At 33.5% G+C, this 19,131-nt stretch overlaps 1 protein-coding gene across 1 annotated transcript in view; it reads right to left on the minus strand.

Moving 5' to 3' along the window:
• Positions 1 to 459: 459 nt before the first annotated feature.
• Positions 460 to 19,131, minus strand: part of CWC22 (CWC22 spliceosome associated protein homolog) — a 63,391-nt gene continuing 44,719 nt past the window's right edge. The window contains exons 14-20 of the mRNA XM_028830903.2: positions 15,648 to 15,708; positions 11,511 to 11,588; positions 10,763 to 10,915; positions 9,008 to 9,135; positions 7,391 to 7,492; positions 7,077 to 7,297; positions 460 to 1,936 (exon numbers count right to left, since the gene is read on the minus strand). Coding sequence (XP_028686736.1) covers positions 1,353 to 1,936; positions 7,077 to 7,297; positions 7,391 to 7,492; positions 9,008 to 9,135; positions 10,763 to 10,915; positions 11,511 to 11,588; positions 15,648 to 15,708 — 1,327 coding nt within the window. The 3' untranslated portion in view covers positions 460 to 1,352. The remainder of the gene's footprint in view (positions 1,937 to 7,076; positions 7,298 to 7,390; positions 7,493 to 9,007; positions 9,136 to 10,762; positions 10,916 to 11,510; positions 11,589 to 15,647; positions 15,709 to 19,131) is intronic.

Here is a 19,131-nt window from a genome sequence, read left to right on the forward strand (position 1 = left end):
TTTTACTTTTTACCAACCCTGAAGATGAGGATTCAGGTAAAAAAAATAAACTATTTCTCTTAGGGCTCATGGCCCACATGTTTGTTAAATCCAATTTGCTCAGCTTGTAGTTCTGTGGAATGCACTGTCCATGATAGTCCCTTCCAATGAGACCAAATTTTAACCAACACAAAGGGAAAAAACACTAAAAGGAATGTATCCAAGCTGTCTCATTCAAATGAATGCTTTTTGTGAGTTGGTGGGGAGGAGAGAATATTTATTTACATGAATTTTATTGTTATTTATATTCAAGTTAAACAACAAAAATAGGAAACATTTTGAATAAGCATATGCCCAAAAACTAAACATTAAAATGGTGGTCCCACTATTCCTGAAACCAAACATTGGCTAAAATGAACTATATGCACCTTTAAGGTGAGCAAACACAAGAAGTCTATATTTAGCAAGGAAGGTCAAATGTTTGTCAGCAAGTCTAAGATCTTAGAGGAAATATTTATTTCAAAAATAGTAACTAATGTCATATTAATTAATCGGTTAACAGTTACAATGATGGAAACCCTTAAAATTCGTATAAAAACCAGAAATTACAGTTAGGCTGCTTGCATATTTCACAACTATATGTTTGCCAGTGATCTATTAATCTAAACTAAAAATTAAATACACATTAATTCATCAACAGTGATATAACTTCAAGGCTGAGAAAAATGCACTAATCACAAAGAATTTCAATTAAATGATATCAAGGAGTCCAGAGAGAAGAAATTTCCTGTGGGAGAAGTTCTAATTATAAACTGTGTATTGGTTTAAAGACTAACATACACCTAGCTTTACCAACACTTGTGAAAAAAATTACACATTACATACTTTGTTCAAAGCCTAATATGAAAATTGTAATAAATCCTCTACTTGAAAAAAAAAGTGACCACCTGAAAAATATTCATAACATCTCATTAACAAAGCAAAAATGTTAAACTGAAAAGGTTCACCTGTTTTGGTCTTCAGTTACAAACAAAAAAGCACTGATAATTCACTATAACAGCTTCTTAAACAATTCAAAAAAATATTTTGTCAATTGAAAAAACATCACTGAATCAATGAGCATTTGATCATTTTATTCACAAAATATAAGCAAGACTTACATCCCTTTCTAGTGAATCTTTTCAAATAATTTTATGTATAGGGCCTTGAGATGTATCAATTATAAAACATGTTAAAGTGAAAACATTTTTTAAATTTACAAATACAAACCAGTACTTTATACAAGAATTCTCTATAAAGTTTGTCAATCAAAGTAAAAAATAATTTGTTTCAACTGAATATAAGGCATGTCCAGTTTATGTCATTTTGTAGAATTATTTTTGTTTTGTTGGAGACTTTTCTCTTCGCCGGTCCTGATTTTTCTTTGATTCTCTGGATTGTTCAGAGTATCTGCTAGATTTTTCCCATCGTCTCTCGGCACCATTTTGATATCTATCTTCATCACTTCTTGAGTCTGAGTGCTTTCTATTCATTTCCCTTGACTTTGATCTATCTTTTCTTCTGAAATTTTCACTGTCTTTATTTCGGTATCTATGCTTCTCATTTTCAGAAAAAGAATTTCTTCTCTCTCCTCTCTTCTTTTTGGGATCACCATACTTATTTTCTAAATCTATATGCATTTCTTGGTCTCTGTCATTCACAACTCTATTGTAGTTATTTCGTTCAGAAGGAACATCTTTGTCTGATGTGTACTTTGTTATAGGATCTCTCCAATTTGAATCTCTTGAATTTTGATCTCTGTGTTTTTCTGACCTTTCTCTCTCAGTCCTTGTTTCCTGGTGCCTGTGTTCCTGTCTTCTTTCTTTTTGTTTCCTATCATTTGTTTGCTGGTTTCTGATCAATTTATCTACTTCTTTACTTCTGGTCTTTCCATGTCCCTTCTTTCTTACATCATTAGCTGCATGTGTAAAATAAAAGACAGTTAGCTTTTATTTCAATCTTAATTTCATAATTATAACAATCACATTTACCGATACACTGTAGGTTTATTAACTCAGATAAACTGGATGCAAAGCCAAATTGATTGAATAGAAAGTCTGATGACACAGGGTCTTACCAAATGCTTAATTTTTTTTTTTTTTTTTTTTTTTTGAGATGGAGTCTCGCTGTGTCGCCCAGGCTGGAGTGCAGTGGCCAGATCTCAGCTCACTGCAAGCTCCGCCTCCCGGGTTCACGCCATTCTCCTGCCTCAGCCTCCTGAGTAGCTGGGACTACAGGCGCCCGCCACCTCGCCCAGCTAGTTTTTTGTATTTTTTAGTAGAGACGGGGTTTCACCGTGTTAGCCAGGATGGTCTCGATCTCCTGACCTCGTGATCCGCCCATCTCGGCCTCCCAAAGTGCTGGGATTACAGGCTTGAGCCACTGCACACGGCCTTTTTTTTTTTTTTTTTTTTTTTTGAGACAGTTTTGCTCTTGTTGCCCAGGCTGGATTGCAATGGCACAATCTCGGCTCCACCTCCTGGGTTCAAGCAATTCTCTTGCCTCAGCCTCCCGAATAGCTAGGATTATAGGTATCTGCCACCATGTCTGGCTAATTTTTGTATTTTTAGTAGAGACAGGGTTTCTCCACGTTGGTCAGGCTGGTCTCGAACTCCCGACCTCAGGTGATCTGCCCGCCTCTGCCTTTTAAGAATATACAATATTTCAAGCCAGGTGCAGTGGCTCATGCCTGTAATCCCAGCACATTGGGAAGCAGAGTGGGTGGGGGACAGATTGCTTGAGCACAGAAGTTGGAGACCAGCTTGGGTAACATAGTGAAACTCCTTCTCTACAAAAAATTCAAAAATTAGCCAGCTGTGGTGGCATGAGCCTGTAGTCTCAGCTACTCAGGAGCCTGAGGTGGGAGGATCAACTGAGCCTGGGAGGCAAAGGTTGCAGTAAGCCAAGAATGCACCACTGCACTCCAGCCTGGGTAACAAAGTGGGACTCTGTCACACACACACACACACACACACACACACACACACACACACACACACAAAAAGGGAAGGGGAGGGGAGGGAGGAAGGGGAATATATAGTATCTCAACATGAGTTACTAAAGTAGTGTTTTGATTTTTAGATTTAAGACAGTAAACAGAAATTTTATAGCAAATGTAAAAATTTTAGAAAGTGACTCAAATGGTACATTTCTACTTATCAAATTTAATTCAAAAACTGAAATTCCAGCCCATAGTGTGTTATTCATAGGAATATTATGTGAGATCAAAATACAATGATCACCCAAACTAGCATTCACTTCCTAAACATAGGAGGAGTAGAACAACTGGGTTTGCTCAACAGCATGAATATGTATTTCTCAATGAAAGGCCTCTTCCTGTAAAAACAACACTTCTCCCCTCTGGTTATCAGAGAAGTACCAACAAGAGCAGACAAGTTAAGATTTACAGTCACAGGCTTTATTAGAGACACAAAGGCTTAATTTCTGAAGAAACTCTTCTGAAAAGACCTCGAACAATTTGATTTTGCTGATATAATCACAACTATAAATACAAAATGGTTATACTGAAATAACTTACCACTTTAAGCAATACAACAAATTTAATCAGTTTATCTGTTATTTAATTTGGGTGCATAAATCAAAGATGCTAACAAAAATTTCCGTCAAATTCATACATATGCAAGAAAGAGAAAATATGATAGAAAAGTGCCTCTTGTCACCCTAACTCTACCTAAATCTCACTGTACCAGCCTCTATTTCTTCCACTAAATGCCTATCTTTGGCACATGGTACGGTCAGTTGGTTTGCCACTAAGGACCTATTTCTCTGGTTCCTATCAAACAGCTCAGCTGAGCTGCAGCTACCCAAGCAGAAACCATCTGGCTCTGTGCTAAACCAATGTCCCCCTGATTCTACTGTACACCACTGTCAGGCTTTACTGATATTAAAACCCAGTCATATAACAACAGGCAATCTCTTCTCCCTTTGCTATATTTGCATTATGGTTTCCTAATTTTGGGGCAGTTCATACAGCTTTTATGCTATTTAATATTTTATTAATAAAACAAAGTTCTCTACTGAAATTGTATGAGAGGGCAAATTAATTTTGAATCAGCAAGCTTCCTTATTGCCGCAATTCATGCTGTGTTATCATCTGTTCTCAAAATGGATACCATGAAATAACAAATTCTGTAGAATATAAAATGGTGAATGTTAAATGAACAATGTTTGTATACGTCAACTCAAGAATAAAAGTTCCTGTAAGCAAACAATCTTTCTCTGATAATATAAAAAACAGCCCCACAATTCTGGATGTTACACAGTATGTAAAACACTATGAAACATAACAAGCCTTGGAACAAAGGTGTAAAGACTAGCCTTTCAACTTCAGGCTACAGAAGAAAGTATTGATGCCACATTTGATGAAATACTGCAGCCAAACAAAACAAAATGAGAAATGAAATGACATGCACGTAGGATAAGCAGACAATCCCTTATTTGGACCAAGATACTGCGATGAAAGAAAGTAGTGCTGACCTTGGGTAAAACAACACAGATCTTTTCAGAAACTGTGAACCAGATCAAACTTTGAAAACATCTTTTACTACAGCATTTCCACTTACAGGTAGGATAGAGAAGACTGTGGCAAACCTGTGGACCTGCTGAAAATAACTAGAAATGCCAGATACAATTTTAAAATGTTCCACTGAAAAACGTTGAAAAGCACCCAGAAATCAAGTTGAAGGAACTCCTAATTGCCAAAGCTAAGATGATTTGAACAAAATAAATGACAGTATTGGACTTTAACCCACAGGGTAAGATAAATAGCCATGAGTCTATATTGATATACACAGTTGACTAAATAAATAAATGAGGGAAGAGGGACAATGCTTTCTTACAGAAGAAATTCAATTACTAGATGTAGAAGAAAACAGACAAATAAAAAATCACCATTAGGAAAACACCATAGTAAAAATAAGTGTTGTAGACAAGATCCAAAGATTGATGTTAAAATTGGTGAGTAAAAGCTGGAGGAAAAAGAGATTTGCATAGTATCAAGTTATCTCCCTACAAGATATTTTCACAGAGAAAAATAGTTTCCCTGAAGACATCCAGTGACCACCACCTTACTCAAGTGATCAAGGTTGCCACCCAGAATAAAATTATGAACCTGTTGATAAGATGCACTAAGAACAATATATTGTTTCTAGTGTATTCTTGCCAAAAATGTCTAATCTCATTCTAATAATGAGAAGACATCAGACGAAACTCCATACTGAGGGACAGATTACAAAATAAGTGACCAGAGGACTTCAAAAGTGTTAAGGCTATTAAGAACAAGGAAAGTCCAAGAGGAACTATCATAGAATACAGAAAACCGAGAATACAATTAAATGCAAGCAGAAACCTGAAATAAGGAAAAGGACATTAGTGGAAAAACTGGTTTTCAAATCATATCTATAGTCTAGTCAATAATGCTGTTCCAATGTTAATTTCCTAGTTTGATAAATGAACCAGGGTTATGTAAGATGCTACCATTAGGGGAAGTTGGATGAATATGGAAATTCTCTGTACTGTTTTTGCAACTTTTCTAAGTCCAAAATTAGTTCAAAATAAAAGGTTACAGTTACAAACTAAAAAACATAAAGGCATTAGAGAGCTAGTGGAAAAACAAGGACTAGAGGGGCCAAGATGCAGGAGGAGGCCGAAACATTGAGAAGTAAGCGATGTTCTACAGCCACTTTCTCCCTGGGAGCATCTGCTGATTCAGGGATGCAACTGAGGGACAGAAAGACACCAGAGCTCTGGTAGCCCTGCAGGGCTAGGCAGACAAGAATGGGACTGGTTATTTGCAATACGTATATGTGCAAAAGATATCATATCTAGAATACACAAAGAAAACCTATAAATCAACAGAAAAAACAACTTAATTAAAAAAAAATTGGTAAAATACTTGAGCAGTCACTTGACAACAAAAATCCAAATGGCCAATAATGTATAAAAACTAATGAAGTTAAACATTTCATTAGTTGAAATGCAAATTAAAACTAAAACCACAATGTAGTACCATCACACATCCACCAGAATGGCTGAAATGAAAAAGATGGTCAATTTGAAGTACTAATGAGGATAGGAGCTACTGAAACTCTCATACATGGCCGGTGGGAGTGTAAATTGGAATAGCCACTTGGAAAACTGACAGTATTCACTAATGCTAAATATATGCACATTTTATGACACAGTGACTCCACCTATAAGTACATACTCAGTAGGAATGTGAATAAATAAATAAGGTCATCAAAAAATATGTACAAGAATACACATGGAAATATCACTTGTAAATCTAAAGTCTGTTGAGTAAAAATGATAAATATATATTGTGGTATATTCATATAGTAGAAAAATACACAGCAATATGAATGAATTAACTATAACTAAATGCAGTAATGCACCTAAATCTCACAAACATAATGGTAAAAAAAAAAAAGGCCACACATAAAAAAGGAGCCTATAATACATAATGCTAAAGGTAACAACAGGCAAAATTAATTTATGAAATTATAAATCAGAATAGTAGCTGCCATGAGGATGGAAGGAGTAGTAACTGGGAGAGGAAATGCAGAGAACTTCTAGGGCACTGGTATATCTTGATCTGTGTGCTAGCTCTGCGGATGTGTTCCCTCTATAAAACGTCATATAGCATCTGAGATCCACACTGAATGTACATGTCAATTACAAACAGAAAGCTTTAATATTAAAACACTAACATTTATTTAAAATAAAAACATCAGGATAGCTCCTATAAACTAGATTACAAACATTATGAATGGATGTTTCATATCAGTCATCACTCAGATAAGTATTTGCCAATGAAATACTTTCATTTCTATTATGAGGATTGCAAAAGGTAATCCCAGCATTATAAATGTTGTACTACAGACTGCAACAATGATAGATGGGACCATTTATATTAATTGTGGCTTTTAAACAACTGATCTCTAAAACAAATAAGCAATCAAATTATTTTCTTCCTTTATAAATATCAGCAATGTATTTATTAGAAAAGAGCAAGCCAAATTACAAATGAGCTTCAATACCTGAGGCAGAGCTATGACTACTGATGGATGAAGAGTCGCTCTCTTCACTGGAAGACTCTGAACTGCTATCACTGCTGTCAGAATCAGAGTTGGATGAGTCAGACTCTGAAGAGGCGGACGCTGAAGAGGAAGAGGATGGGGAGGATTTACTTTGCTCAACATCTGGTTTCTGTGCCACGATGACTTTTGGTGTATTTTTGAGATGTTCACGCAGTTCATCCCTAATTTAAAATATAATCTGTTAGATTCTATTTCAAAGACAATTATGAGATAATTTTATAATCTGAAAATAAAATTCTGAGAACAATCCTTACGTTAAACCTCCAAGACCTATAGAAGTAAAGAAGTTGATGGCAAACCGAGTGTTTCTTGGATTATCTCGGGGTAATAATCCTTCAAAGAATGGCTGTAGAGTTCTAAAAAGGAAAAAAATAAAAGAGAACAGATTGCTTAAAGATAAAAAGGCAAAATCCTTAGTCATTTTTCAGATTTTTGAAATATTAAATTACTAAATGAAATACAACCAAGTAACTAGTTGATGTCACCTATTAGGTTAGGCTACGTGTTATCTAAATGAAATGAGTAGGGTCAAGTAATAATGTACCAAACTTGATTTCTATCATTATACAATGTAGGAGGTTTTTAAAAAAACCTTTTTTACACACACAAAGAAAAATATATACACGTATGAATATATAGTATACATATACACACATATGTATATAAAGTATATGTACAAAAAATGTTAAAAACCTCCTCTGTTGTATGTACACATACATACACATATGTAGAACTGTGCAAAGTACTGGGGGAGAGGTGAAAGTAGTCAACAAAAGGGAGAAATCAAGGATGAAGACCATGTAATTACAATATCTATGGACTGAGACAACAGAAAGACACTAACAAAACAAGGTGGTTTTGGACATTTGGTTTTCAGCAATGCACTGAATAACTACTCAGTGGAGTCAGAAAAAACTTTCTCATAGAAAACGGTAAAATATAAAAAGAATGATTAAGAGCTTGCCAGAGAGATCAAGAAGACACGGAAATGCCAACAGTAGAAACTGAGGTAAGCAAGCATGAAAGAGCCAGATGTGTTTCACAAACTTGGCAATGTTGGTGTGGCTGGAGTACAGCTTGCTGAAGAGAGAGAAGATGAACCTGGTCAAGTAGACAGGGACCAAATAAGTAAGTATATGAAGCCAAGAGAAGTGGATGAAATAGTCCAGAGACAGTGTGTGGAACTCAGGAACACTGAAGAGGCAGGCTGAAGAGGAGACTGAGAGAGGAAGTGAGAAGAAAGTGTGGAGCCACAGTGAGCAGGTGGTCAACTGCGTAAGTGAGGCACAGAAGTAAAGAGGCATGCGGCCTGAGAAAGACAACTGAATATGACAGGTGGTCACTGAGAAATCTGAAAAGATGATTTCAGTAGTGTCAATGGAGTAGAAGTCAATCTAAGTGGCAATCTGAATAAATAGGAAATAAGAAAGGTGAGAGAGGATTACATAATAGTCCTGAAATAAGGCTCTAGTTCCATGCAATAGACTTGAAAAATTATTAATAGATGAAATATATATTCAAAATTGTCCACTGATAATATTAGTTATCATTCTAAGGCTTAAAATTAGGGTAAAAAGAAAATAAAATTATAAATATCACTGGAGAATTCAAGTGAGCATACAAAAATAATTCTGTATTTTCTAAGAAAATTTAAAAAGGCATTAATTTGAACTCCATTTAAACTAAAAACCACCATTAAAAGTTGCACGTTGTCCTGTGAGACATAACATGAGATTCATAGTGATTAATGGATGAATAAAGTCCTAGGGGGCTTAGTACTTGTTTTTACAATCTTGGATGGGCTTATGTCTGCTACAATGGGAGAAAACCAGAGGTCAGTAAGAATAAAAAGTGCTTAATGGCAAACTTACTCATCCTTTAATCTTGCATTAAGTTTAGGAAGACCCATGTATTCACACAGTTCCTGGAAAAATATTTTGACAAAAATTCTACTGGATGATGTAGTGGTTTCTTCACTCAGTTTTATACATTCAAGAACCTGAAAATTAAAGTTTAAAAAGACAAGTATATTTAAATTTATAAAAGACAGGACAGAGTGACCAATATTTGTAGGTTTGTTTCTCAAAATTACTATTTATTCCCATCTTCAACCAGAGTTATCTCTGAATATCTCCCCTTATGCTGATACAAAGTTTAAAACTTCTCTATACTAACTTTCAAAATGTTAAGATGCTACAGAAATAGATTTCATTCTCTGTTTTGAGTAATGTGCTTTTTATAGCAGGGAAGATATCCTCTCTTGAGCATATAATGGTAAAGATTACTAGCTCCTATACCTTACTCATCAAAATGTGGTGTATATGAGGGTTTGGGGCAAAATGCCACTTAGCACATTAGACTACAATTTTGTTTACCACACATATGATTAAAAAAAAAGACAAAGTATGATGGTTTATTCTGAATATTAAGACTGTGGCTTAAAAACTGAAATGCCTAAAGAAATATTTTTAGGGCAAATAAAAATAAAAGTAACCTCCAGTTTTTATGGGTTATGTGTTCAGGGGGCCCATTAGTTAATTGTTTAAAATTCTCATTTCATTTTCTCAAAGAGGGGAAAAAAGAAGTCAAAAATTATTACAATTAGTCTCCTAGGTTAGATTACAAATGCCTATTAATGCAGCTGGACATACTTGGTACTTAAAAGTACTATAAAAATCTAACCAATGTTTATAAGTTTGAGATATTGCTTCATTCTACCATTAGTACGATGGCATTCTACCATTAGTAGGATGGCATTCTACAAGATAATCCTGTTCTTTCCTCCTGCCTCCTGGATGTAATTTCTCCTCTCCTCTTCTCTTCTCTTTCTTTCTTTCTATTCCTTTAGCAATTTTGCTTTTCTTAGAATCTAAGACTTTTTATTTTGTATCATTGCTATGGGCATATCTTACTTCTGATCTTACACAGTAACCCTCCTGAAAGAAGGGGCCATGTATAATTCACTTTGAATACCCAGCACCTCTCTCAATGACTCAGTATATAAGTGGTGGCTAACTAACAGTGGTTGAATAACAGCTGTAAAATAAATGCCAACTTAATGAAAGCATTCTAAATTTCAATCCAGTGCACATTTCCCCATCAAGAATGTATCTTTCTTTCTTCTATGACTATAGGATATCCTCTCTATAGCTTACCCAACTTCAATGTCTGCTAAAAAGAACGTATCTTTCTAAGACAATCATTTTTCTTAAACCCAACAAGAGGATCCACGGAGAGCTATTCCCTTAGGAATCAAGGGAGAGTAATTCAGAGACACATTTACCATCAAAATAGTGGCATATGTGGATGTGAGTGTGCGTGCATGTGTGTGTACAAAGAGAACACGAAAATCTGCAGTATTTTTCCTGAAGACACTCCTAGCCATCATATTGAAACACTGGCATGTTTGGACAGTTAATATAATACAAAGACAGTATTTCTCGTGTATTACTTACCTAGCTTTCTGATTCCTTATTACATGAAGATAATCTCAAAGACAGCAGTTCTACACATTTCATTTTAAAGCACATTTCATAATAGGATAAATATAGCTAGCTTATACCAAAATCTATTTGAGAATAATAGGGAATTAGGAAGGAAGTATAAATATTGACCCATGTACTTACACTCCATGGAAGTGAATCGGTGTATAAAAGGTGAGCAAACATCTTAGCAACATTTCTCAATTTGTTTGTTTCCAGGCGATGGATGGTATCATACTGTTCTTTGAATATACTTTCAAAGGATTCCATGTACTCTTTCTTCAGCATGCAAAATCGCTAATAAATAAAAAATCAGTACCATTAAAAATTGAATGTTAATACAATTATGAGCATATTAAATCCTAAATTTACTGAATCAAAACTTAATATGTTTTATATTTTCAAAGAGCATATATCACTAAATCCTTTTGTGCCATTTGATGCTCAAAAAAGAAGTTAATATACATGGTTTATAATTATCTGAGATTTACATGTTAAAACAAAATCATACATATAGCTGATCACATGTGGGTAGAGCTTAAAGAAATATTGTAGATCATGCTTTAATTGAGCTGCCTGAACATGTACTTGACTTTAGAAACTGCTCTGAGATTTTGAAAAGACAGTATTTAATTGTTCTCTATTGGGAAATTGTTACAAAGCATGGAAAATTCCAAAAAGTTCTGGAAAAGTGATATGCAAAGTTAAAGGACTGCAGAAATGAAGCAGAAAAAGAGGAAGGTGAAGACAGCAGGAAACCTGAGGAAGGAGAGAATAATTTGCTTTTAGCAAAAATGGTAATATGTTGTTATATGAGGCCAGACCATAAAGCAGAAATAATTAATTTACAATATTTGTTTTAAGAATTCCCTTAGTAGATGCTGGAACTCACCCCAGCTAATAAGCCAAAAAATTTTTCATATGTCCTCTGTTGGGCACAGCAATCAAGTATCATGTTGCAGAGTTCTTTCTATTTGGGAAAAAAAAATACATTAATGATTAAAAACACAAAGAGACTAAATATTATATAATTTACTAGTATGATAGTGACTGCCTGCATTTTTAAATAAGGGTTTAAAACACTTCAAAAACTTTGTAAATAAAATAAAAACCTCAATCTATGTTAAACTCATAATTTTTTAAAGCCTTGGGTCCGGCTGACAGTCATTTATGCTTCCACAGTCATTATACTAATTATATTAATTATAAAATTCTAAATTCATGATAAGTATGAACCATATCAAGAAACCTAGTATAGGAAACAGACATATAAGGGAGAGATTTAATACACTGCATTCTTTAAGGATTCTATGCAGAATTCTTTTAAATACAGACTCACCAACACAACATCTAACAATTCAGTTACATATGTCCCAAGGATATAAACTCAATTGCTAAGGAATATATTTAGTATGGAAAAGGCAGACCATTATTAGTCTTTACAGAGGCATAAAAGAGTACAACTTCAACGTTAACATAAACCACCCTTTGGTTGATAAAGAAACATCAAAAAACACTCTGTGGATGAATTTTCTCACCTCAAAATAAATGTTATTCACATAGACTTATCTATATGGATCTATATGAATAAATGGAATCATTCCATACCTACTAGTATATTGTTCCAATTAGCTATTCAGGTGCCATGTAAACCTCTCTGAAAATTCTGTTAAACTAATGGATAAATCCCCAGTAAAAAAATACTATCACCACAGATGATTTCTAATTAACAAATTAGTTTTTAAATTAATATATTAATTCCTGAAATAATTCAAATGAAATATGTATTGATTATAGCAATGTCATAGATGAAAAAACTCAGCAACATAAGGTGAAGAGACAAAATGAAAAAAGGTATTAATTCATCTGATTAGAGTAATCTCTTTCTATAAAGATTTATCAGAAACTTAAAACAATTTTCCAAATAGAGTAACTGTAATATACTTGCATTGTACAAACAGAAAGCAAGCCTATAAAAACGTGTTGCTTTTTAATTTTGACCTTTATATTTTCAATTAACAATTTTGACATTTTGTCTTATTTACTAACACAGGATACAACCTAAGTAAAAATAGTAAATATTTTTAAAAATTATATCATTAAGTATTTACTGCATATATCTATGTTAACGGACATGTCAGAGACTCCAGAGGAGGACTTAGGGCAAGAAGTAGGAAGGGAACCTTGGAGAAGCACAGAACAGATACTTTAGAATTGTGCTGTCCAACATGGTAGCCGCTAGCCATTACAGCTAATGGCTATTTAAATTCAAATTATGTTAAATTATACATAAAATTAAAATTTTAGTTCTTCAGCCACGTTACTAGTCATATTTCAAGTACTTAAAAGCCACATGTGACTAGTGGCTACTTTACTAGAAAGTGCAGAATATAAATACTTCCATCAGTACAGGAAGTTGTATTGGACAGCACCGCTTTAGATACTGATACTTAGGGAACAATCTACTCAAAGCTGAAAGGCCTCACTTTACAACATAGAGCTGCCTACTTTCAGATGCCATTATATTGTGCTACATATATGTAAGTAAAAAATATTAAAAATATAATATGTATTATATTATATATAAAATTATATGATATATATCATATATTATATATTATATGAAAATATAAAATATATATAAAAATAAAGATAAGTGTCAAGTTATCTCAACTAAATGTTTATAAATGTGTAAGTTCTGAAAAGCTGTACATTATCAAAATTTCATACAGTACTAAAAACTAAAAAAATAAGGTTTTTCTAAATTCTACCAAATTATGTTAACTTCATATATGAAAATTCACTTTCAACTTTTTTTTACCAACATCATATTTTGTAATATAACAGTTAATCAGGTTTTAAGCAACAGAGCATGGTAATATGCTGATAGCACTGCTATGCACTACTTGCAAAACAAATTACCTTCTTCCCTAGACTAAATGCAATTATAAGAGTTATTCCCTCTAGCTTATAATAATTAAATATTTTAACATTTTAATTAAGTGTTACAGCAATTTTAGGAGTCTTTTGAAAATAAATGCACTAAGATACTTTTCCAAATATTATCAAAATACACTGAGGTTATTTCTGGAATAACTATCTTCTCGATTAATATTAATACAATTTATAATGGCTTAATTATCTTCCTCAAATAACATGACAAGATCATACGGTAATTTCAGTGACAATTATAATTGTAAAGGTTTTAATGTATTAATTTATTTTCTTCCAGCGATGGCATATCAAGTGTGGCCAGCATACAAACAAGCACACTATTACTAATATACCAATAACAAAACTTTGAAAGGGAAAAAAAGGAATCTTTTACATTTAAACAGATAATTTTTTCTAAAAATTCCATATCACTATATTTCAATAATTAATGTATATTCTAGAATAAAGACTGGCAAACTTTTTCCGTAAAAGGCCAGATAATAAATATTTTAGGCTTTAGAGTCCGTATGATCTCTTGTCAAAACTACTTATTCTGTGGCTGTGGTGTGAAAACAGCCATTGTCAATATGTCAATGAATGAGTCTTTTTATTTTCCAGTAACACTTTATTCATAAAAACAGGCAGCAGGCCTCCGCCGCAGGCTGCCAACCTCTGTAACACATAAACATTTTTAAAGGCTTAAGACAAAGAATTTATATCTAACAGTAACTTAGCTCAGATAATCAAGAAGACCTAGAAGAACTAGAAACTGAACAGCCCATCAGAGCTGATACATTCACTCTGGCATCTGTGCCCGGTTTACCGCATGTAAAGCAAAGTGAGAAAAATACAATCACAAAAGCTTTGGCTCAGTTTCTAAGGATGTAATATCTAGATGGGAAGGAAGTAATATATATAATACACATTAGAGAAAAAAAAACAGAAGAAAGAGCAACTTTATCTACTTAATCTGATCTTCATTATCCTTGGCATTAGGGTTCTGATACTTTGAAAAGTGAAGTATACCAAGCTGTAAGACAGTGAGTCCCATGGGGCCAAGATGGAGCTATCTTGTGGTGTGACTTGACATATAGTATCTGCTGAATAAATTTTCATTAAAGGAATAATGAATGAAGGCTGGGAGTGGTGGCTCACACTTGTAATCCCACTGCTTGGGAGGCCGAGGTGGGCGGATCACCTGAGGTCAGGAGTTTGAGACCAGCCTGGCCAACATGGTGAAACACCATACCATCTCTATTAAAAATACAAAAACTAGCCAGGTGTGGTAGAGGGTGCCTATAATCCCAGCTACTAGGGAGGTCGAGGCAGGAGAATTGCTTGAACCTGGAAGGCAGAGGTTGTAGTGGGCTGGGATCATGCCACTGCACTCTAGCCTGGGCGACAGAGGGAGACTCTGGCTCAAAAAAAAAAACGAAAAAATTATATAAATTCTTCTACATCCAACTAGAGCAATGTAATATGTGCTGTGATCTTTATCTTTTCTACCGCAAAGAATGCATTAGTCGCAAGCTTGTCCAACCTGTGGCCAACAGGCTGCATGCAGTCCAGGACAGCTTTGAATGAGGTCCAACACAAATTCATAAACTTTCTTAAAACATTATGCTATTATTTTGCAATTTTTTTTAGCTTCTCAGCTATTTTTAGTGTTAGTGTATTTTATGTGTGGCCCAAGACAATTTTTCTTCCAATGTAGCCCAGAGAAACCAAAAGATTGGATACCCCTGCAGTGCATCCAGAAGATGGACCACATAATCCATTAAAGAACAAATTTCCTACTATATTTAAGTCAAAATTTGATTTACAGGCAACTCAGAAATTCTACGTAAAGTGCAGTGTTTCAGAGACTCTCTTTTTACCATATCCCATTTGAGCAGAAAATTTAATTCCCTAGAGTGAGCAATATATCTGAAACACCCTAAGCTCTGTGTTATCTTAAAGTGATATAAAACCTACATTAAAAAATAAATATTTAGTACTGAGGTATTGCTTCAATCCACAAAACTTACCCATTAACAGCCTTAAACATTTTTAAAACCAATATATGCATTTCCTAATAGAAAAAGTATTAACATACTGTTTGGCTTTCAGGAAACTCCATTTTCAGCAATTTGTGAGCACATTCTTCAAAATCTAAACTGTGGAAATGATCACAATAGGTTAAAAGCTTGCAACATAGACTGTACACTCTTACACACAAGAATCTTACTTTAATAACAGTTTTAAATCATCTTTTTTTACTGCAATTTCATATTGTTGTACTGCATATATAAGGAAAACATAGCTCTTAACTCTACAGAGAATGAAGTGCCAATACATACAACATGGATGAATCCTTGAATTATGCTAAGTGAAAGAATCCCAACACAAAAGACTACATATAGTATGATTCCATTTATACAAAATGTTCAGAAGTGACAAATCCATGGACACAGAAAGTAGATTAAATGAGTAGAACGTGACTGCTAAAAGGCTCAGGGTTTAGTTTAGAGTAATAAAAATGTTCTGGAATTAGACAACGATGATGGTTGTATAACTTTGTGAATATAATAAAACCACTTGCAGTCATGCATCACTTAATGACACGGTTATCTACTGACAAATGCATACTTAGGAAATTTTTTCATGTGCAAACATCATAGAGTGTATTTACACAAATCTAGATGGTACAACCTAATATATCTAGGCTATATGCTATGGCTGTTGCCCCTAAGCTACATCCTGTTCAGCATGTTAGTGTACTTCTGAATACTGTAGGCAACTGTTAACACAATGGTAAGTATTTATGTATCTAAACACACCTAAACATAGAAAAGGTTTAGTAAAAATATGGTATTATAATCTTATGGGACCACCATTGCCTATGTGGTCTATTGTTGACTGAAAAGTCGTTACATGGCGCATGACTGTAAATGTGCACTTTAAAAGGGTATCATAGCATGTGAATAAAATCTCAATCTTAAAAAGGCAAAAATAAAAAAGAGGCATATGCAGTGAATTGTATTACTCTCTCAAACCAACCAACTTCAAGCCATAACTAATCAGATAAAAGGGTTTCTATTCTATGTGATTTTCTTCATTTTAAGAAACAAAACACATAATGTGTAAGTTTCTCTCATTTCTGCAATCATATAATGCTTATCAAATGTTTTCCCACTACAAACCGGTCACTCAGGTATGACGGTAGTAAATTCTTAAGTGTCAGCAATACCTTTTCCTTCAAGCATTGGAGGATAATAACTGTACATAAAGAATTTATTAAATATTCTGACTTGATAATCCCATATTACAGGACAAATCTAAGTACTCTAAATCTGGGTAACCAGGTCCAGATCTCGAAGAGTGCTTCCCAATGCTCAAGGTTTTCAAGAGATCTGGCTGTTCTGTTCTACATTTAGTTGTTAAACAAATCTAAGAAAGAAAATGATCAATAACTCTATTCAAAAGCTTAGATAAAACGACAAGTAGAATGGTTAACAATGAGGACAAAGAAATAAAAGCTTTTAAAAGTAAATACTTTAAAAAATAATTGTAACTACCTAAAATTTTTAAGAAATACATTCTTATTCACAAATATATACCTAAATTAGAAACAACTGGAGGTAAAAACACCTATAGGATACTATACTGATTTAGGTTTATACATAGGATTTTAGAAGGATTTAGAGACAATCTAATTTGACTCATTTTTACAGATGAGAAAAATGAGACTTAGGTATTTGTATTTGAAACTTGCTCCTGGCCATATAGTCCCAGAAGTAGAACTTGAACACAAGAATATTTATACTTTCTCACCCAATATTTCATAAGGCTATAATTAATACTTAATTTGAAAAGTCATTTCTTGAAATGTATATTACATGTTTAGAGAAGCCAGGAAAAGTCCTAATTAAGGCAGGAGCAAGCACAGGTCAAGTTTCCCTGCTTACATTAAAATCTCAGTGTGGAAGAGTAAATGATATATTATTCTATCATAACTCTATCTACTTTTACTAGATATTGCCAATTTCTTATATTTTTCTATACTGATTCCAAGAGATGAAAGACGTTCCAGGAGCTCAGCATGACGTTAGCGCTTAATCTCTACTTTTACAAGTTAGCTTGGTTCATCTTAAAACACAGGGCATCCACATTTTATAAATACCACATGTGAAAATAATAAATATAAAACAACTTGCAAGAAAAAATATGCTTTTACCCACTATTCATATGAACAGAATTTAAAATGTCATCAGTATAGTTCAAAGAGAATTAGCAAACTCAATTTGTTAATTGTTTATTGATTCAGAAATAATGCTACTATATTTGCATTTCTGTGGAATGCCCACATCCTTACTTTTGATAACATATCTTAAAATCATCACTAACTAATGATTATGGACTTAGTTTTGCAGTTCATCCGTATTCCTCAGCTTCTATTACTTATAGGGTTTCCTAAGCACAACAGGGTAATAATCCAGGATGGTACAAGGCAATGAAATAAAAAAGAAATCTACCAGGAAAGAGATTATATAACAGATAATATTAAACAGTATATAACATTAAGATTAAAATACTAAACAGTAATTGATACATTTTAATAATACAGTAAAACCAAAAACATTTAAAACAGATGTGTCTTTTTTTTTTCCAGCTTTTTAAGAAAAAGAAATTAGCACTGCAACAAAATCCTGAAATTTCTGAAAAACAATCAAGTAGTTGATGAAGAAATATTACTACTTCCCTTTTATCTACTAAGTGAAGTATCAGGGAGAAAGTTAGCTAAACGACAGTCTGTTTTCTTGTTCTCGTTTTATTTTGAAAGTATTTAATGACCTCCTACACCAACATGGTTTTTAGGTTGTATACTAATTATAAATATTAAATGAATTAAATTTTCTTGATATTTTAGTTCTCATCTTAGGTTACTAAACCAAATGAGTTTCAGGTTTAACACAAATTAATAGCAATTGAGGAGAGGGTAAAGAAAAAAGAAGACATTTACTCAATCACTGTCTTCTTTTACATGATGCCAGATTTCAAGCTGTGTTTACACAGTTTTGTTGATGTGTCCAATATCAGAAACTTTAAACAGGTGGGGACGTGGTAGTCCATCTCCCTCTGATGTTACAACTTCAATAAAATAAAATCAGACTAGAATATCGTTTAAAAGCAAGAACAAACAGGAATGCTTTATTTTTAATAGCAAAGGCAATTGTGTAGTTTAATGTTTTATGCATATAAAAAAGGGTATTTAAGGAGCCATAACAGAAAGAAGATAAGACTACTAGTGAGATTAGTCAACACAAACAAATTTAAAAAATAAAATTTCCACACAGTTCAGTTGCCAGAACTTAGTTTTTGTTCACAAGATTTTCAACATTGGACCGTTTAAGATACCCTCATAGCCACCTGGCTTGATGATTACATCCTATTTCTGATTTTTAGCCTGGTATATAATAAACATAAACCTCTCCTTAAGATAATCAGTGTTGATATATTAACATATTATTTCTAGAATCTGCCTATTTTGACAGCTAAGAAAATACTACAAGCACAATTCTATATAGTTATATAGTTTT

Source organism: Macaca mulatta, chromosome 12 (genome assembly GCF_049350105.2).
Source record: "Macaca mulatta isolate MMU2019108-1 chromosome 12, T2T-MMU8v2.0, whole genome shotgun sequence".
Lineage (NCBI taxonomy): Eukaryota > Metazoa > Chordata > Mammalia > Primates > Cercopithecidae > Macaca > Macaca mulatta.